The 21,904-nt window shown below is 36.6% G+C and overlaps 1 protein-coding gene across 5 annotated transcripts in view; it reads left to right on the forward strand.

The window, feature by feature from the left end:
* The window catches only part of MYOF (myoferlin), a 63,230-nt gene continuing 41,326 nt past the window's right edge, over positions 1-21,904 (forward strand). For 4 of the 5 annotated variants that reach the window (XM_069019696.1, XM_069019698.1, XM_069019697.1 and 1 more), the window contains exons 1-11: positions 14-209; positions 6,065-6,120; positions 6,992-7,083; positions 13,384-13,492; positions 14,711-14,795; positions 16,856-17,016; positions 17,522-17,650; positions 19,139-19,201; positions 19,313-19,363; positions 20,894-20,924; positions 21,375-21,490. In XM_069019696.1, the coding sequence (XP_068875797.1) occupies positions 122-209; positions 6,065-6,120; positions 6,992-7,083; positions 13,384-13,492; positions 14,711-14,795; positions 16,856-17,016; positions 17,522-17,650; positions 19,139-19,201; positions 19,313-19,363; positions 20,894-20,924; positions 21,375-21,490 (981 nt within the window). In that variant the 5' untranslated portion in view covers positions 14-121. Of the gene's footprint in view, positions 210-6,064; positions 6,121-6,991; positions 7,084-13,383; positions 13,493-14,710; positions 14,796-16,855; positions 17,017-17,521; positions 17,651-19,138; positions 19,202-19,312; positions 19,364-20,893; positions 20,925-21,374; positions 21,491-21,904 lie in introns of all 5 variants that reach the window. The other variant, XM_069019700.1, reaches the window with a different exon arrangement.

Below are 21,904 nucleotides of genomic sequence, written 5' to 3' on the forward strand. Positions count from 1 at the left end.
TGTAAACCAGCAATTCCCTGCCTCCTCTTCCTGCTAGCATTTCAGTCCACAAGTTAAGGACTGTGAAGTTGAAGGCTTAATTCCTTCGGTAGTAGTCAGCATTTAGGCAAGACGGGAAACAATGCTTCGGGTGATTGTGGAATCTGCTACCAATATCCCTAAAACCAAGTTTGGGAAACCAGATCCTATCGTTTCTGTTATTTTTAAAGGTAAGGAAAATTGTCATAAATGTAGCCAGGGAAGAAATTTTGTAAAAAGATTGTGCCCTTTGTAAGTATTTGAAAATCTGGGAAAACATGTTTTCCTGAAATTGCTTCTGATACAGTTTTAGGGAGGACTTTTTAATTAGAGACAGGAGTTACCTGGATGAAGTTTGTACTGGCTGGAGTGCATTGGTCTGTTCCGACCAGCTGTGCTTCTGTTTCAGGATCCACATTTTACAAGCTTTTGCAAAGGATTAACCTGTTGCTTTAAAAACAAATCTAACTGCATAAATGAACCCACTTTTAATTCTGATATTGAAGGTTACCTTGTTTTCCATCTGTAAAATCATTCTTGTCTTGATTACTTTGAACAAGCACTACTCACTGTCACACGCATTGTTATATGACTGATTTATTGTTGTTACAAGTAGTTTATTGAAAAACAGCAGTACTATTTCTGAAGGTGTTTGGTTTTGTTTTAGTTTGGTTTGGGGTTTTTTGTTGGTGTTTGGTTTTGGTTATTGTTTTTTTTTTTCAAAAACAGAATTGCACATCAAAATTTTGCCTGTTGGGATTATTTAAGTAAATATTTTGGAAGGAAACTGTATTTTTCACTTTCATTGCTCATCAGTTATGTATGGGAGAAGCAGAAGACTGTGATAAAATTAGCATTTATATGAAAGGTAATTATATTTTACAGTATACTTTACCTGTTGCCATCATTACCTCACTTGGCTAGACTAGAGGAACTTGATTTCTAGTATTGATTTATCTTCAAGGTGCCAAAACCTTCAAGCAATTTTGGATCATGTAATACATCAAACCAAACTGTGATAAACAGGCAACTTAACTCCTGGTGACCTGGTTTCCTAACTGTGCACTGAAATCCAAATGCTATTTTAAAGTGTGAAAAATCATTGCAGGAGTTTGTCACCTTTAGAAACCAAATGTGAAATCATGATTGCTGTCGGCTGGAAAAGGACAAGGCACTGCACATGCAGAATCTTAACTTTCAAAGTAACAAGTTTTCAGATAAGTTTACTCAGCATCAGAAAGATGTGAAATTGTTCCATTTCCTTTAGTTTCCTCCTTTTTTTCAAGGTTTGGTGTTTTTTTTTTTACCACTCTGTGTGTTAGAACAAGTGGCAGAGCCTGATTCAGTAGCTTTTGGAACTTCATAATTCTTAAAAAATGATTTTACTTGCCCTACAAAAAGTGATGATACTGTAATTTCTCTGCTTTGTTTCACATTCTGCTGCTTCTTAGGTATCCATTTTCTCATTTCAGTTCCTTGTCTTTCTTTGCTTTCCTGCCACAGTTTTGCTTTTCTGTGTTGCCTCTGTTCCTGCAGTTTCCTACTCCAGAGCTGGTTTATGCCTTCCCTTTTTTATGCTTAAGTGTCTGTTTAATCCCTCCTTGTAACCTTTTCTTCCTACTATGTGCTCTAATGCAGTTCACTTTTACCTAGTAAATGTAAGTTACAGATATTTTTTTTTCTGCATCTCTGGATGTTTTTCAGTTCTTCAGTTATCCAAACACAGGAATTGGACAACAGATATTAAAGAAATGAATTTATATTTATCCTTTATGTACTATAATTGGCATTTTTAGTGTTCCCAAACATGCTTAACCAGTGTCAGCTTCATAATTGTGACAGGTTTTTACTAGGATATTTAATTTCTCATTATCCTGCCACTTCTATTTATGTGATTTTACTACATACCAACAGTCTGATTTCTTGCTTCCCATCCAGAGTGATTCAAGTGGGACAGAAAATACCAGGCTTTTACCAGCTATTAAGCAGCTCTGATTTAATTTGTACATGGAGTGCGTGGTTGCCAAGTGCAAGAGCATAGGGTCATATCTGAAATATGTTCAACTTCTGGCTGGTTATGTTTATAGATTTTTTTATATATACACTGCTGGTTCCCCCCTCACCCTGTTAATGTGTAGAGATAGGAAACCAGTCTTATTTTGGGAAGATTTATGTCAAAGGGCATAAATCTTTTACTTTAGTCCCTACCCAGTGTAAATCCTGGGGGACATAAAAAACACACTTGGGAGTACGTGTTCTAGGCTGGGAAAAACTCAGGCATTTGCAGGACTTTGGCCATGGCGCTGCAGCACATTTTCATGTTTTTGTTTGACTCTGGAGTGTTCTTGGTGAAGTCTTAGTGAACAGCACTCATTTGACAGAAAATTGCTGTGGAAGTTGGCATTTCATTAGAACAGTATTTTGTTCAAATTTTAATTTACAGGGCCTTTGCTGATGTCCGGTTCAGTAAATTTAAGACTCCCACGGAAACACAGTCTTTCAGTCTCAGACCTTTACAGCCATGCTGTGAAGAAAAAGCTCATGACCCTGCAACTGTTAGTATGAAAGTGACTGCAAATGTTTTATATGTTAAGACACATAAGTTAATATGGTTTAGTCTATGAATAGGATAGATTTCATCCAATTTGTTTAACTAAACTGGTTACAGACTGGGCAGCCAATTAGTTATTACAGTGATATATATTGGCTGCATATTAGGAGGAAATAGGCAGCTGTTTCTGTTCTGATATAGCAGAGGAGTTTTGTGCAAGCATTTCACTTTTTTTTTTACACGTTTATGTCCAGTCCAATGGGATGGAACTTTTATTTATTTTAAGAACAGCTCACAGTTCAAAGAGAACAACACTCTTGAGAGTAAATTAATATCACTATCTGGAACTGGGTGCTGTTCTTGCAGGATTCTGAGTTTGTCACTCAATGAGAGACAAATCATTGGTCAAATTAATATGAAAAAATGTTGCCATTTGCTAAACTGACTCTAAGTGATAACAAATCCGTATAATTGCTTTGGTTTGTTAGATTCTTGTCTCAGGGTGTAAAAACTGATTCAATTGCTTGTATGTGCAGTCAATAATAGGATATTTAGTGCTTTGATCATTCCCTTTGACTGCCTCATTCCATTTTATGCAGTAAAAACTAAGGTGAAATGGCATTTATTTTGATTGGGCCAACTTGAATAAAACTGCTTTTTCTATTTGTGGTTAATCTAAGAGCTTTTCAGCAGGCCTGCAGTAGTTCATAGCTATTTTAGTTTATATTTCAGTGTATGAAAGAAAACAGTTTTAGAGTGTAATTATTCATTAAATTTATATTTTCTGTTCTGCAGAGAGTTAAATTATCTAAATTTAATTTCCAGGGTTTTGGAGGTCTGCCCATTTGATCCTGCAATTGCTGCCACCATGCTATCTTAATTCTACTTTGACAAAAGTTTTATGGGATACCTTGTTAACTGAAATGTGATTCTCTCTTAAACCTTAGACTTAGGACTATTGTAGAAGATAATGTTTGTTTCTGCTATTCCCCACCTGCTGATGTTGATTAAAATGCTAATTACAATAGAAAAAAAAAAGATGGAAACATTGATTGGTTTGCTATACTATAATTATCTTTTTAATGATGGAACAGTTATTATGCAAACAGCTCATCTTAATTTTTTTGGACACTGAGTCAACTCATTGGCCATTAAATTCTTATAACAATCGTTTCCACTTGGGAATATTAACTAGCAAGTTATAATATAAGGTAATATAACGCCTCCATCAAGATAAATCAAACAGTGATTTCTTCTACAGTACCACAGTTACTGTAGTTGGTTTTTAAAAAAACAAGTCTATAGAGTGTCCTACCTGTATCCACTATAATTTCTTATTTCATGGTAGGGCCACACTAAAAATGGTGTCTGGCCCTGTTGTACAGCTTATCCTGATGTGGTTTAGTCTTGGTTGCTATAGCTGCAATCATTACCAGAAAAGGAAAACAGCCTGAGGACCTGAAACTTACGTGAGCTCCTGGAATAACTGAGCAATCCACCTGCTTGGCAATGGGGATTTTTGACTGGAAGAAGAAAGAGCTTTGGCAGCAGCTTAAAAACAAATACCACCACCACCCAGTACATTAAAATACAGATAAGAGTGTAATAAAAAGAAAGTCAGTAAAGAGAAGAGAATATATGCAAAATATATCCTTGAGGAATGTGAATGTCACACTCTGACTGACTAAAATTACAACTAAAACCCAGTGTAAGCTATGCTTCCCAGTGTTTTTTCATCCAACTTTCGCACAAATGCGTAACAGAAAAAGTTTTTTTTCTCAGTGTAATCTAGAATATGCATATTAGTGGAAACAAATCTTGCTTTTGTGAAAATGGATAATTCAGAGTGGAAAATTCAGCACCTTGTCAAGAATTGTTCTGACTGTTGTTCAAGCCAGGACTCTGCTTACCTTAGAGAGTTACATTTCAGCTTAGGCAGGGATCATAGGACTTCTATCCATTAGTCCCATCAGAATCAGGTCTGTAATTCACTATCTCCTTTACAAACAGCTGTAAGTGTTCTTTTTTTTCACTGGCAGTGAAAACATCTTTTCATCTCCCAGCTTCTAGGGACACTTGGGATATCAGTGCCCAACCCCAGATATTCTGGGATACTCAGTTTGAAAATGCTTTGTCTCCTATTAGATAGCATGAAGTTGATTTTCTCTCACTAGCTTGTTAATTAGTGCTTTGTTCTGAAAAATGTCAGTCCACAGTATGGTATGTTATGAAAGCTCTTTCCTTTGTCCTATAACATGAGTCAATATCCTGTATAACTTGTAGACAATTCCTGTTACATAAATGGGAGTCAGTTTTTGCAATTTGTAGCGTGGGCTGACTTTTTCAGTACATCCCACTCTCATGCGATAATAAGAGTCATCATAGTCTGCTGCCTGACTAGTAGGTACATGAACTTGCCCATTTGGCCTATCTTTACTCTGTTCCCCAGGCCTTTGCAACATTTTCCAGGCTAAGTATAGTCATAATTTCAAATAACAAAAATGCAATTATCTTTACTGGAGTCCTTAAAGATGTGGAGTGTGTCTGAAGCTTGGCCTTCTTGTGGTGGCTGAGCATTCTGGAGATCAGCAGCTGCTTTAGTGACTGTACTTAAATATGCTTGTTTGTTATGTCTAATATATGCAATCTCTGTTTAAAGAGCTGTGTGTTTGCCTGTGCTCTTTTGTGCTTCTGAGTGTCAAAAGACTCGTCCTCAATCAGAGCTATATACATATATCATAACCGAGCAGGATAAATAATGCCAGGCTATGCATAATTTGCACCACAACCCACATTCCCGTGATTTTTAGCTTGCCCAAATGCAAATTTTACCATGAAGTATGGAAGATTTTAATTTTTGTAATTTTTAGGCCACAGTAAGTTTGGTGAAGTCATATCTGCATAACCTCTGGAAACCATCTTTTCAGGAAGGATTGCATTTCCTCTTACATGCATGTGTATTTCTTCTAATATTTGCTCCTTTAAACCAGACAGTGCTGACACTGTAAGCATATCTTCTTAAGATTTCTTTCCATGTGATTTTATTCCAGAGCTAAACATTCAAAAATATTTTGTAACTCATATATGGTAAATATGTAACACATTTTGTTTACTACTTTCAAAAGTAGTACTTTACTGCTATCACTTAGAGGTTGCCATTTGGTTTGACGTCTCCAAGTCTTTTAGTCTGTCTTTTTTTCATCATTATTGAAGCTGAAGCTAAGGGTCATAAAAGGTTGAGAAACCTAAATATTTATTTTGCTTTTTGGAAATACATCTAGCTATGTTTAAACAAAACAGAATAAAGAGCCTCAACTACTAAAATTCCCCAGGGGACTTTTTCATTGTAAAACGTGCAACTTCTGGAAGAGGTAAAAAGAATTGGAACATTTGGTTTAAAGCTCAAACCTTCTTTAGAAAAGTGAAAGGAAAAAATATTACATTTTTGTAGTGCTTTAGCAAAAACAAATAATCACACTTTGTTTGTATTTGCAGATGAAAAAAAGAAAACAAAGAAAATTGAAAATGAACTCAATCCAGTTTGGAATGAGGTAATTTTTTAAAAAATAAATCCTTGGTCATTTTAAGACAGAATGCTTGTAAAGTCATTAAGTCAGTTTCAACAGTTGAGTATGTTGTTGGAAAGAGGATCTAATGCCACATGTTCTTTCAAGGTGTTAGTAAAGGCAGGTGAATGGATTCGTCTTGCACCGTGTATTACAATTCATTAAGTAATGTGCTGATGTGAAATTAGATGGATAACTGATGAGTTTGTGGCCTGGTTTTGTTCCCACTTTCTTTTGATGACAATGATACTGAGCCATTGTTTAGGCACATGTATGGGAACAAAATGGGATAATTTATTATATACCAGGAAAAATCATACAGATTTAGAAGGACTTATGTGTTGAAAATCCTCATGGCTTATTTGTAGACCTAGTCCTATTTTGCATCCTCAGTAATATTTTTCGTGGGGAAAATGTTTTCTTGGCAGTGTTTTTTTACAAAGATAAATGAAAGTTAAATATTTTTCTTATATTTTGTAATTAGAATTACAAAGAAAGGGACCCTACAACTATTTGTTTAAATTCAATAGCAACTGAGTTCAGCCAATATTGGAGGGGATTATCAGATATTATGAATAATAAGACAATAGTGTGAGGAACTGCAAAAGAAATTATGGCTCACTATTAAACAATTTAATTGTGCTCTTGTTGCTAGTAATTAGCAAATCAAATACATTTGCTATGAGCAAATGCTATGATCAATTTTTACTTTGCTTTTGCAAATGTAAGCTGGATTTGGTCTCTCGCTAAATGCAAAATTTATTTCTGAATAATTTTGTTGTATTTGCTACTCTGCTGGTAATTTTTACATAACTTGTAATTATAATTTGTGTTTGGTCCATTTTTTTTTGTTCAGATTGTTGAGTTTGACTTGAAAGGAATTCCTCTGGATAATTCATCTTCCCTAACAATTATTGTGAAGGATTTTGAAACAATTGGACAAAACAAGTATGTTCCTTCTTCCTTCTCCCTACCTCCTTCCCCCCCAATACTAAACATGACTTCCAACACAGCAGTACAGGGGGAAATGGAACTGATAGCTGCTGTTTGCTGTGCTCTCTCTTTTCTGTCAATTCCAAGTAGTGTTCGCTGTTGCTGTTTTGGAAGAGAGTATGAACACGTCATCTCCGTTCTTTTTATTCATGACAGATTTCATACGTGTTAGGCAAACATTCATGTTTACTCATAGTAGCCCAATTCCATTGTTAGCTTTTCTTTACTACTCTCTGCCTCCTCCCAGCATGTGGATTCAGGTTTTTACAATACTCCAACAGCTCTGTCGTAAAATCACTGTGAATCAAGCCAGTGCCCTCAGGTCTCTCATTCTTGAGATTCCTGCAGGTCAGTTAGGCAGGAACATATTGCATGCCTCTGACTTTATGGAAATCTCAAAACTTGAGATATGAAAGCTTGCCAGTAATCAGAATTTTGCAGTGGACTTTATAATGTATCAGAAAATAAAGGAAAGTGATTATCTGAAGCACCTAAAATGTTTCACTCTGTACATGGGTTCAAAGTTTAGCAGTCATGTGGTTGGTTTTCTTCAAATTGTATTTGTAAATATCATCTAGACTCATATTTGTAACTCTTAGCCCCCAGCTTGTGCAAATGCCTGTTTGTTTTGCTTGGGTTCATGCACAGAAAGTTGTTCATATCAAAGCCAGAGTAACACCTTCAAAGTAAAGCTCTTTGAAAACAGATCCTCAGTAACAGCCAAATATTTGCAGTGTGCGGTGTCTTTGGAAGGGATATTGGCAGGGAAACAGGATAAGGGAGTGAGAAGTGAGAAACACACGAGCAGGCATCCTGATTGTTACATGGTAATAGGAAATAGCATCTTGTAGTTTTTTTTAAGACACAAAGCATTGTAACAACTGAAGAGATTTGATACTAATGTACATTCACATTTAGATGAAAGAGTACATGAAAGGAGGGAATGTGGAATAAGTTTTTCACCTACCAATTGCATGTAGACATAACCTGTATTTCTGTGGAGTTACTGATTCTGTTTACTGAGTTGGAGAGAGATTTAGGTCTACCATATCATAGATTGGCTATTTTTTTGCAGTATCCTCTTTTAATATTTAAGAAAAAGTCTATAGTTAGATACATGTCTGAAGTGCTGCAGCATTTCAAAGCAGTGCTCAGTGGAAGAGTGTGCAAATAACACTCCCATGGTTTGTTCAGGATTGGAAAGGTGGAGCACAGTGCCTACTTGAGGTCCTTACAACTGAGGGCTATTCTATTGACAGTTTAAGAAATTCACTGTTTGCTGTGTGCTTTTGACATCCGCAATTAGACCCATTAACTTGGGAGGTGTATTAGGTGTCTAAGCTAAGTGCGATTTGAGTTGAAGTCAACAATCTTCCCTTTAGAGATTTGTGCTTTTATATATTTCATTTTTAAAACTAGATTGAATTTGGATTTAGTTTTTGAGGGTAAAGAGTATCTCTAGGAGCCTCTGTTGCCTGAGAACGAGCAATGAAAAGAACCTACACCATGTCTTTGGCTTTATTTTCTTTCTTCTGGAGGAAAATAATCAGTGAGGATTCCTTTTGTTACTTTCAAAGTAGTGCCAACTTTTGTTCAAATGTTCTGCTGCTGTCTGTGCTGCAGTGTAGGCCAGAAACAGAGCACCATGTTTGTCAGCCCAGCCTCCCTCTCTGGCTCCTCACTCACAAGGCTCCTGGCCAATACACACTCTGCTGTTCCATGCCCTTTTAGTCCTGACTGGTTCCAGGCACCTGGTCTGTTGCTATGCCCAGGAGGTGACTACAAAACCTGTACTTCCTTCTGGAACAACAGAGCAGAAGATTGCAATAAAAGATGTGATTTGTTCCAGCTCCTAGAAGCTGAAACAGCTGTTAATCCAGTCCATTCTTAAACTGATACAGGAGGAGGAGTACAGTGGATGTTTTTCTGCTTTTACACTGTGCCAAGGCACTGAACTCATTACTTTGGCATGTTTCTGTAAATTAAGCCTGAAAGAACATTTGGATATTTTTCCATTTCTTTGTTTTCCTGGAGAGAGAATTTACTGCTTCATTTACAGGATCACTACACTTTAGCAGATGGGTTAATGAGTGCTCTTCATGGTGAAAAGTCACAATACTTGGAAAAGATAAATAAAGCAAACCACTGTACGCAGACAGACCATCATAGGAATAAACCAGAGGACTTGTATGATTCATGCTTAGTTAGATTTTCCGACATAAAGATGTTTGAAAAGAGAACACATCTGTTTTTTATTACTTCTAATACTGTTAGTAGAAAGATTTCAAGTTCTCAGAACACAAATCTATGCAGTTAAAAACATCCCAAAAACCCCACAGCAATGTCAGTTGTCCCTGTGAAGTTAGGAGAAAGAGTTGGGATTATGTTTTTCCCCGTGTCCTTTGTGTAGTTAGTAACCTAGTGAGGTAGGAAAAACAGATTGGGCACACCCTTTGCTCTAACAGAAAAATGCAGCTACAAATGAGCAGTGCAGCAAACTATTTAATCATTGCTAAGTATTTGTCATAGTTAAATAATTTCCAGATTGTTTAAATCCTCCTACAGCTGTACCCTTTTGTGTGGATTCTTTTCCACATCAGTGTGACTGTACATAGTTGCAGACTTTCCTTGCATCCACTGTATGAAAGATCTAGACAGTTCAAGATTCAGCTTTGGACTTTCCTTCCTTGTTCAAAACAGTATCCATGTTTTGTTTCTTTTTGAAAGTTTGTTCTTGCAAAGAGTATTTATCAAATAAGTAAAGATAAAATAGAGGTTTTTCTTAATAAAAATAGTTAAACATAGCAGGAATAACAGAAGGTAGGTGTTGGGTCTTGTAGCATAGTCTATAATGAAATATACGCACTGAGAAAGAAAGGTTGAGTATAGTAATTGTAACTGCAGTGTGGAATCAAGTTTGCTGATGAGAATCATAAATATAAACCTCTGCCAAAATAAACCCTCAAAAATAGATGAAAATAATTTAAATATTTGACTCTTGAGTAATTTAAACCTTGAGGCTTCCAGTATAAATAGCATGTAAGCAGCTAGAGGACATGATAGGGTAAAGAATTTAATATAGATTGCTACCTTCAAAAGAAGAGGAATAATAAAATGGGTGGTACTGTGAGTTAGCACTTCCTGATCCAGACATGGGTGTGAAGTTTCACTTCACTTGGTTATTTAGGCAGCTAACAGGAAGTGCTAACCACAGCACTAACGGATTAATTAGCTTTGGCACAAATGCAACTCCATGTTTAGTAGTTGGTCATCAGTAGTTCATTGATTTCATGCTTATAAACTAAGTACTTTCCTTTGATCGCTGCAGGGAAACTGTCATAGGCCTGGTAAGGTTCAAAGTCAGCTTCTGAGTAGGAACTTTGCATTTATTTTTGGTGTCTTCTCCAGTGGTAGACCAGAATGTTTAAACTGCTTGTGGCAGGACAGGTTTTTTACTTTACTCCTGCAAAGCTGGAAAAGTTTAAGAGACCAGACTGATTGTTCATTATACCTATAGAAGTCTTAGGGATGGCCAAAAAGGTACTTAAACATTTACTCATTTGCTTTGGTCTTCTGTTAAAGCAGCTGATGAACAAAAGGTCAGAGGATGTATTAAGCTATTTCGGTAGCAGAAAGTGTCCCAATTGATGGTGTCAAGGGGCTAGTGTGATCTGGAATTAAATGGGCAAATGTCGATCTGCTCAGGCAAGAGGAAGAAAGCTGAAATAGGTCCAGCAAAGAACAGTGTCCTTTGACAACGAACAGGTAGCAGAAAGTCTTTTCAGCTGTGCTGGAAGGGAAGGATTCCTTGTCATCTTGTAAGTCATGACTTCAGATGGAGATAACATACAATCCTGCCTGAAGGTAAAGAGTCTTCAGAGTTTGGAGGAACCCAGTAATTTCACAGTAGCCATACAGCGGGTCTAGTTACCTATCGGAGGGAAGTACAGGAGCAGACCTTGCAGAAAAGCACTAAACATCAATGAGCTGGTGATGGATATGATCTCACAACAGCTCCTGAGATCTGACTTAGCTGACTTAGCCCAAAGGTTAGAGACCTGACAGAAGCATGTCAGAAAAAAGGCTTTCTCTAAGACTTGTGTATGAGTGACAAAGATGAGACCTAAGGATGACTTTGAGGCATTCCTTGTTACTTTGGAATGTATTACTTCAGTCGTTGAGTAGCTGTATGATCAAAACCAGACTGGACGTAGTCATGGGTAACCTATTCTAGCTGACTAAGCTTGAGCAGAGGCACTGGACTAGATGATCACGAGTGATTCCTTCCAGCCTCATTAGTTCTGTGGTTCTGCTAAGGGAGGGGTGAAACATCCCTCCCCAATCCAGTGAACAGGATGACTTCGGGAAAGGCAGAATAGTGCCCAAAGCTTAGAATTTGGCTAAAGCTTAGAAGCAGACTAAGTTTGTAGACTGAATATTAAATTTCTCAGTCTGGCTAGAGTGGAAAAAGACTGGAGACTATTGTGGCCAAACATGCTAAAGAAGGGGGAAATAAAGGCATATATATAGAGGCAGCTGGTTGCAAGCAAGAAGTCTCTGTAACGGATTCCCTCTTCAGTCTTCTGAACATCAGTGATCACTATTTTAAAAATGGTTACTATGCATTCAAATGCGTGCAGTTATCATTTGTACAGGACAGATGAGGATGTAGAAATGGAATGTACAGTGGAAAATTTCAAAAGCACTACAGGTGAACAGCAATTCTTGAGTTAATGTCACTAGATAGGAGGGTGTGGTTGCTGAAACATTCACCCTGATGATTTGAGATTATTTTGGGTGGCTTGTGAATTGATAATGTTTTTGAAGTTGTCACTACAGCTCATATCAAATCAAAATGTCAAGTCTATATAATTTTTCTACAAATGTGTATAGGAAAATATTTTCTTTCTCTAGAATCAGATTTGGCCTAGCTGCTTATGGGTAGTCTTGTTGGGTTTTTCCGTTCTATGGCACCTCAAAATATGTAAGTTTCTGCAGCTAAACAGAAGTTGTGATGTGTAATGCCTGGAAGGTATATTTGCAGGAAATTGATGTTTTATGCTTAGGTATCCTAATGTACTTTTCAAAAAATTTATTTATGTTCTCATGACACAGTAGGCAAGAGTAGCTATAACAGTGCTCTTGCTGCACATCAAAAAATACCCTTGCATCCTTAGCTGCTCCATGAAAAAGCTCTGTAACTTCAGGGGACCTCAGTTAGATTCTCTGTGTACAGATCTTTTTTCTGCTTTGGTAACAAAGCTGGTATTTTATTTGTAACACATGTTCTTTGAAATATTTACAGGGTTAAATTATCTTGGCTTTTTTTTTTTTTTTCATTGAAAAAAATCTCAGTTATTCCAGTAATCCACTTCAGTAGGGGAGTAAACTCTTACTACATACCATGGGAATGAAATACAGTGCCAGGTATCATGAGACCAGTACCACACTGAGCAATTATGCCTCAAAGTAGTCTCTGAGGTTAAAAGTACATGCGATTTTCATCTTTCTGGGAGATGGTGGGAGTGACAAATGCAGTCCCAAAGTAGGCAGAAGTAGTTCAGAAGAGTCTACCACATGTCAGATCCCTTTGAAACCTTCCTTTGGTAGACCCCTCTAGAACCATAAGAAATGTTCTGAGAATTTAGAAGCAAGAAGATGAACCTATTCCAAAATGCAGAGTATGAGCAAGCAGATTAACGTTGTAATTTTCTAGTAAGAACATTGGTGTTCATTTGTTTTGTTTCACTGTTTTCATTACAAAGACGTGGATGTCTCTGGCTTTGTATCTCTTTCTGTGTAGTACAACAGCTGTCATACCTCGTTTTTATTCACTACTTCTCGCCTGAGCATTTGCAAATCTGTGTAGGGAAAGAAAGTATTATATCCTTTAGTTTACCAATGAGAATTCAGTGGTGGAAATAAGTGATATGGCTGTTGAAAGTTATGCAGAAGATTATTTTCAAAAATACGCTAAAAATAATTCGGTTTTTAACCTCTTTAAAAGGTACTGTGTTTGGTTAAAGCTGTGGCTGCCATAAAGAACACCAACACATTTAAGTGTAATGAAACAGAAATTACAGATTACCGGTACGCAATCATTACATGACATTGGCAATGGTCTTTTGTTGTGCTTAGAGTTTTCAAGTAATGGCTGGAGTTACTTGGTTGACTAACAGATGCTAGCAAAAGAAAAATGGGAGCATCTGTTTGATTTATACTTGCATTCTAATAATGATTTTTATTTAATTTCAGATTAATTGGCAGTGCATCTGTAGCACTTAAGGATCTCGTAGGTAACCAAAGCAGATCTTTTCCCTTCAAACTCATACCTCTACTAAATGAAAGGGGACAAGAAACTGGAGTGAGTGACTTACATTTTCTTATTTTACGGTATTCTTCATCAAAATGCTCCAGCAACAAGGCTAATACCAATTTAATGCTTGGAAATTTCTAGCAAAAACTCCAGACAGAAGAAATTTATAACCAGAGATAATTATGTCTATTCAATTTTGTTTCCTCTGTCTATATCATGTATTTGTCTATATGTGTTACAAGTAATGTGGGCCATGCATTAGAGAATGCATGGAAATCACCCTGACGTTGAAAAAGTCCATTTTCCAAATACCAGACGGAGTTCCCATATGCACCTTTTTTGCCATATGCTTTGTAACAGCTACCTGTGTTATAGCACTGGTTCTAGAAAGCACATGATCATGTATATGTTCACTGCCAGCTCCATTCAGAAAGTTACACAAGAACTTGCTTTACTTGATTTAGCACGTTTAAATTTAAATGGTTATTAGCTTAGTTATCTATTAATTGGAACCTGGGACTTTACTGTGTTTGTGCAGTGTAGCTGTTAAGGCATTTCATACTGCATTCTAGTACACTTCAATAATGAGAGGCTCTAAGCATAATTTCAGTATCTCATCAGCTGCAGTTTAATATCATGATTAGTTGGTCACAGGGTTGGGCTTTTTTTGCTGACTCCTCATGTTACTCTGGCAACTAGGAATAATAATGGTTTGTTCAGTCATCCAAAACCACAGTCAAGCAAAAAAAAGACAATTCTATAATTCGAATGGAAAATAATGTAGTGATTTTCTTCCAGGATGGAGATGCAAACAAGCAATTGGAAAAGCCAGATAGGAAATTTTACTGACAGTTCAGACTTGTTAAGTTGTTGATGAGATAGTGTTATTTCTCTACTGCCTTTGTTTTTCTCTCTGCAAATTTAGGATGTCACCTTTCTGCCATGAATATTGTGGAACTAAAATTAACATCTGTAGAACATCTTACATGCTTGTATTGTGACAGATTTTTCTAAATATAAACATAGCAAACTCCATTTGTTAGATATCATTTTAGAACCTAGTCCATTAGCTGCAAATTGTGCAATCTTTATTGTTTGTATGTACATATAGCTTAATAATAATTCATTAATTTACTAGCTGAAACTTTTTAAAACTGTTGTGGCCGTGAATAGTTAACTATTCACGTACAGTGTTAGAACAACTTACTGCTTAAATCAACTGTTATGAATACTGTGGGCCACATAAAAAAGTGTATTTCTCTTTAGGCAACAATTGATTTGGTAGTAGGATATGAGCCACCAGCTGGACCTGCAAATCCAACTGATCCAGGAGGGACCAGTGCACAGGAAGGTATTTCAATCTTTTCTTAGAACATTATTGTTAAATCTCTTGGAGCTGTTTAAGGTAAGGCAAGAAAGTGATTCAGCAGCACTGTTCACCAGAAGCAAGCATGTCAAGACTGCCAGATAGTGATTTTTAAAGAAATTAAGGATGAGTCAGAAGCTAAGAAAAAAATTGGCATTTCCTGGCATAAAGTGGATTTTAGCATAATTTTCTCTATTTGCTTAAAAACTTTCAAAATGGCTTTTGTTTAGGAAAGAAAGGTTTTTGAATGCTCAAGGAAACTGCAGTTGTCTGCTGCAATTTTAGGGCTGACCAAAAAGCAGAGAAGTCCCATTTATTACTTTCAATGCCAGGGAGCTTTGTGAAAAAAATTCTCTTGATTAATTAAACCTCTTTTCCCTTATAGAATGATTACGTTTTGGAAGACACTGTTTTATATTAGGTTGATATTTGACTAGCCAATGAAATACTGTGATCAGTAGGGAATATTCATTGGTCTCTCTATATATCATATTTACCAGGCTTTTGCTGAGAGTGTTTTTGAGATCTTCTAGTTTTCCAGACTCTTAAAAGAACTGTGAAGTAACAAGCTTTTGCAGTTGATAGGCAAATAATAAGCCTAATATCAAGGCTGTGTTCGTTCAGAAAGAAGGAAGTTTAATAAATATTATGTGTTTGAAGAGAACTAAACCAGTTTGACCATTATTTGGTGATAGATAATAACATAAGAAGGAAAAAATTGAAATCAGGAGTCTACAGGAGAGAAATTTTGGTTCCACTGTCTTCACTTAGGTGTTCTTGGAGAGTGGAAGGATAAGTAATGTAAACACAAAAGCTGCACATTTTAGAGAAATGTGGACTTGAAGGCTAAAAATGCAAATTCACTTTTATGAGATTATTTTGATAGCTTTTTAAATGTTTTTGAACTCTAAGATAGAGATAAAAAATGACAGGTTTTTTAGCTAGTATGCAGCAACTGCATGAAAATTATTTCAGCATGAAATCAAACACACCTTAGTTAATTATTGTAAATACCTATTTCCCATGAAATGAAATCACTATCCCAACTGTGATAGCTACAGCTTCATTTCAGGAATTAAAAATTAAGTGCTAGGTTATGTAATCAGTTAGCTGCATGGATCCATCCAGGCAAGTGCATTTTGAGAGATGTTAGTGAGGGGGGGGTGGGGTCTTCTGCTTATAAAATGCGTAGTATGTCAGTCTCTCTGGTTTTACACATCTCTTACGAGGACCATGAAGGATGATCATTAGCCTGTAATTCATGAAGCTAGTATACATTCTGTTAATGCCAACCACCAGAGACACAGCTCGTTCTTCCTCTAAATTTTACCATAGTCACTGTGCAGTTAAGAAAAGCTGGAAACACAAGGGAGTGACCACTTTTGTGGTCTAGATATTTATGGATCCTATTTTGCAATACTAGACTCTCAGAGTATGATTCAGTATTGTAGTGTCATGTGGTTGTAGAACTGTCTTCCACAGAGGGATCCTGATTTCAGAACTGTCAAAGAGGCTTACTAAAAAACTTACTCTGCACTTACATGTTGTGGAGAAGGATTCAGAATTTTGTTTTGGATGGCAGACCTTAAATGTATTCATGTATTCAAGATTCTGAACTAAAAATTGATGCTGTGCTATAGCCTAGTCTTGCTGATGGGAAACAGCAAGATTCATTCAACAGCAGTATTTATTCAGCTGGAATAAAATGAATCCCTTGTGGTGTATTGTGAACTAGTCAGGGGATGATTACAGCTGAACTTTGCTTCAATCAGTTGCCTAAAAAAGTGTATGGGAATTGTATTAGACATCCTGCATTCAGAAGAAAGACTGATCTAGAGGTAGTTTGGTTAGGATATAAACTTGTTCTTAAGCAGGCTAAAACAACTAGCTTTCAGAAGGACTTGGAAGCATGTAGTTGGCAAAAAAATTGTTGATGTGAGCTAATAATAGAATTTTAGTGGAACTCTTGGATATCAGACTCCTGTAACTTTAACAGCAAGCTCTGCTATTTTTTTATTAATTGCACTTTTTTTTTGCTGTATGAGATGGAGAAGATGATGCAGGTTACGAGGAAGGGTTGGATGGTCAAGTTGGTGGTATCACACCAACAGTTCCAAGTGGCACAAAGGAAGCCCAGCTAGCTAAACGCATCACCAAGGGAAAGAAAACACGGAGAATCCTTCCTAACAAACCACAAGATTTTCAGGTAATAGATTTATTAAATATTAGACGTTCCCTTTTTCTGCTGCACATGACACTGCTCCTTTTACATAGTCTGAACCTAATTTAGTGTCAGCTTATCTAATGCACGATAATTAGCCTCTTCTTTTGAAAGCCAGTATTTCAAAGGTATTCTTCAAATGTTCCTGTTACTGAGGTGTCCAATTTTGTACAGTTCTGTCTGAAATAAGGATGAACCTTATTTACTGTATAGTTGTATAGATTTCAAACTACTACAGCAGCTTTAAAAATAAATGGTAAAGGCAAGTGGAAAAACTAGTGAAATAATTAACCCTAACTTGTCTTGTAAAATTCAAGTAAAATTACAGTTACTGTCATAATTAAGCTTGAAAAGTCTGTCTGGTTCATATCTGTCAGCTACTTCAGGTGTTGGCTAATATTTTTGGTGGTATAATAAGGAATTGTTGTCACCAGGATTATAGATAATACAGAGAATGAATTAATATAAGTATTTGATTTTTTTTTTTCAGATTCGTGTTAGAATCATTGAAGGTCGTCAGCTGCCTGGAAATAACATAAAACCAGTAGTCAAAGTTCACATTTGTGGTCAGACACACCGGACAAGGATCAAAAGAGGAAATAACCCATTTTTTGATGAAGTAAGTCGTGTAAGAACACTGTAGCTGAAATGCTGAGACTAATGTAGAAAAATAGTTAATACAGCTTCCATTATGATCAATTAATAAGAATTTACTAATATTTATGGGTAATTATGGCTAGCATGCATTTTGCCATTCCCAGTCCCTTTCTTTATGTATTCACATCACTAAACACAACTCTATCACGGACAGTCTTAGCAGATAAAACTATCTAGAGGGAAGTCATACTTCATATAAGACATATGGAACACGTTCTTTGGTACAGTTGTCATCTGGCAGAATCACTTTGAACAGTTGTGTGCAGGTCATAAAAATCACAGAAAAATTAATTAGAAATCATTGTAGACCTCCGTAGCACATTCAGATGAGTGCTCTGTGCAATGCTTTGGGTCAGTAGGACTGCCACAAAATCTGGAAATATCATTGCCTTGCTACCCATGATTTGTAAAAGCACAACTAGATTTCTCTGTCCAGACAGGGGGTCTGTACATCAAACACACTGAAATACAGGAGAGAATTCAAAACCACATAGGGGACACAAGAATGATCCCATAGCTGGCAGACTAATGTTGCAAAACTTAAATGTAATAGAGAAAATGATAATTCTCATTATCTGGGAATGTGTGGAAAATTCAGAAGATTTTGGAACTGTGTGACAAGCGTGTTTAACAAACACAGGCAAGACCAAGGAAATTTTGAAACTTTGAAACGTGAACTGAGCTGTAGGGAACAGTCAAGATTTATGAAGCTATGGAAAAAATAGGGAGGGCAGAAAGCTGGTTGCATCTTATATTGAAACAATTCCTTGGCAGTCTCAGTATCCATTGTAGTCTTAAACTGGAATAGGAGGGACAATGTTTACGTACCCTTCCATTTTGTTGTATAAAATATTGACTGGAGTATAGCTGGGATCAAAGACCAAACTTAGTGAGGCATGATCTGTTATGAAAACAAGCTAATAAATGTTATATATATATCTTCATGCTATCAAACTATCAGATTTATTACTATGGTCTTGAATTTAAAAACTTCAAATCATTGGAATCACTATCACCACTAACCCTAAACAAGGCCTCTTTGACAGCTACAACAGAGATGGTTAGACCAGGATTTACTGTCCTGGCAAATGAACTTTATAGTTTCTGAAGTTGTTCCTGTGAGAAAAGTATGAAGTGCAGAGCAAGGAGCAAAGGGCAGTGCTGGAAGTTTGCAGCACAGTTATGCTGACCTTGTTTGTTCAAATGGAAATTGTGACTATCTTGTCTGTTTTGTACTGAGGCAATTTACTAAATTCAGTTTTTCATTGTGCGCCAAATTACCACATAGCATGTCTAGCAAGGACTTTTACCCCTTGTCCAGCAAGGAGGCGGGGTAAAAGTACTGTATCTGGCATGCTTTACATGCCTCTTAAAATAATGTTTTTGCATTTTATGTTCAGGTGTTTGTTGTTTTAAGACAGGGGTTTTTTGTTTGTTTTTACCTTGACAGATATTTTTCTACAATGTCCACATGACTCCTTTAGAGTTGCTTGATGAAACAGTTAGCATTCGGGTAAGAAAAATCAGTGCATGTTCACAAGGCTGCTGGATGCCTGTAGCATCCTCTGGCCATTTCACCAGGTTGTTTAGGAACATTCCTGTTCATGCTCCTCTGTATTTTTAGGTGTATGATTCTCACTCTCTACGAGCAGACTGTTTAATGGGTGAATTTAAGGTGGGTATGAAGAAAACTCCGTATCTTGACTAAATTAAATAAAATGGGAGAAAAATTATAAGTACTAGTTTTAAATGTCTAAATTTATACTTCTTTGTCATGGAGCCAAAGAATTACCTGATGATGTCTTGCTTCTCAAGGAGAGACCATTTGCTCAAAGCACTAGTAAGCAGGTTTTTTATTTGAGTAGAAGGTTATTGTTAAAGAAATGTGTGTGGTTTATATACCAAGTTCTCTAATTTGCATCCAGGTAACTTCTTCTTCTTTTGTAGGTCAGAGGATTATTTGGCATGAGATGAGTTTGAAGAGATAATTGTATTAGGTAGTTAATAGGCAGAATAGTGATATGTATGGTGGCTTAAGGATACACATTCTCAAATGATGTGGAGAGGTGTTCCTTTGGTCAGAAGTTAAGTAAAAGAGATGTTGGAAAATTCTCTTAGTTAAAGTAGTTTCTGTGCTTCTGATGGTACTAGTGAGATGGTCTTTATTTGGATTTGTTATGATCAACACTGGAAAGTAGACATCTGCCTGTCAAGAATTCCCATGGCAATTGTAATGGCTGCTGGGATCCACTGTTACAACACTTCCAGTATCAGTGCTGGCTGTCTTTTCTGCTTGCTTATTTGGTACTGCATAAATTCACTAGGTCTCTAGACCAGCTTTTTACAAAAATATGCAAAGGGAGAAGAGTGCTCTTTTCTAAACAAAAGACTTTTTGCCACAAAGCTGGTTGCTTTTTGCTTCTCCCTGCTTATTTTCTTTGTGGTTTCTAGTGATTCAGTCAGTGGTATACTGCTCTGTGAAAGATTGATTATTCACTAAGCAGGTGACAGCATGTCACTCACCTGCTTTCTGTTCCTGCAGGCACACATTTCAAGAGGAAACCACAAGGGTAATTCTGTCTAGAAAATCGCCCTTTCAGACTTTACCTGCAAGTAATACTAGCCCCAACTGCCATGAGCAAACATACTTACATTCCTGAACATGTTTGACATCTGATACAATGAATGATGCAATCTTGTCCAGATCTGACACAGTGAGGGCAAGAAATTGCCATATTCTTATTAAAGGAAATGATTCATTTAAAAATAAACAAGTTTCACTTCTGGAACTGAAAGATGAGATGTTGAGCAGGAAGTAGGAACAAAAGTATTCTGAAAAAACTGTCTGAACATAAAATAATGGGTGAGCGTAGGGCATTCAAAAAGCAGTAAGCCATCCCCATCTTGTGTCTCTGGTAAATGAAAAAGCTGGGGATCCAAGAAAAGAAGGAAATAACTACATGTGTTAGTTCTAATACATCTTTTCTTGCATTTTCTTCTTGGCTGCTCTATCCATTAGAAATCCCTCATTTTTCAATGTAAGGCATTTTCTCTTTCTTCTCCTAGTAGAATTCTATGTAAACTGTCTTCTGTTTGTGACAAGGGAACAATGTAGTACTGCTCATGAAAAACATGGGGGGTGTTGCCCAACCATTTTTCTGTTTAGGTATTTCTTCAGAGGTAATGCCTTTGATCTTTATTTCAGATTGACATTGGTTATGTTTATGATGAACCTGGTAAGTAATAGTTACTTCAGAACTTCTTTCCTTGAAACTACAAGTTGAAACATTTCATTAAGTTTCTAAAGTAAAAGAGGAAACCTAATATGAAGTTATTTAGGTTTGTTGCTTTAAGTATTAACTTCAAAAAATCCAACAATATATAACTCTTTTCAGTGAATTCACAATGAAGTACAAGCCCCTTTTTTATCAAAGACCTAAAATTTGAAAAATAATGCAAAAATATTTGGTAACTATGTCCATGAATTATTATGCCAAAATAGTTTAACATCAGATTTCTTGTTTTGGATGGCACTATTGAGACCTGTCTAGGACAGAATAATTTTGTTAAATAATTAGGGTAATTTAGGATAAAGGATGCTTTTAAAATAGCTGACTGCTTATATGATGTCTGCCATTTTATAATGGATATTACTGGGGCCAGTGGTGATGTTTGTTTTATTTCAGGCCATGCCGTCATGAGAAAATGGCTTTTGCTGAGTGATCCTGAAGATACAAATTCAGGAGCCAAAGGCTATATGAAAGTCAGCATGTTTGTCCTGGGAACTGGAGATGAACCACCAGTAAGTTTAATTTAAATGTTTTTCTTCCCCTCTCCACCTCACAGATATTTATTTATGTCTCCCCAACATTTTTTTAATCCTGTATAATTTGCCCTGTGAGCAGTATTTATAAGAGATTTTACAAGTGGTTTCAAGGGCATCCTGTACTAAGTGGCTAACTCAAAGCCACTGTTATTCTCCTCAGTTAAGCAACCTCTAGCATTTGTGGATACTCCTTCACATACTAGAAGTAGGGGTGTGTTAGCCTGGTTTTGCATGCAAGCTAACAGGTAATTCTCCTTAGCGTAGCTAAGCAGGCAGAGTAACGCTGGTACCAGTTCCAGGACTAAGTCTGGCATGTCTCCACTACTACAAAACACAGACAAGCCAATAGAGAAACCTGAGTACCAGAAAGCTCCAGATTTTTCTTGGTGA

Source organism: Aphelocoma coerulescens, chromosome 6, assembly GCF_041296385.1.
Source record: "Aphelocoma coerulescens isolate FSJ_1873_10779 chromosome 6, UR_Acoe_1.0, whole genome shotgun sequence".
In the NCBI taxonomy this organism is placed as follows: domain Eukaryota; kingdom Metazoa; phylum Chordata; class Aves; order Passeriformes; family Corvidae; genus Aphelocoma; species Aphelocoma coerulescens.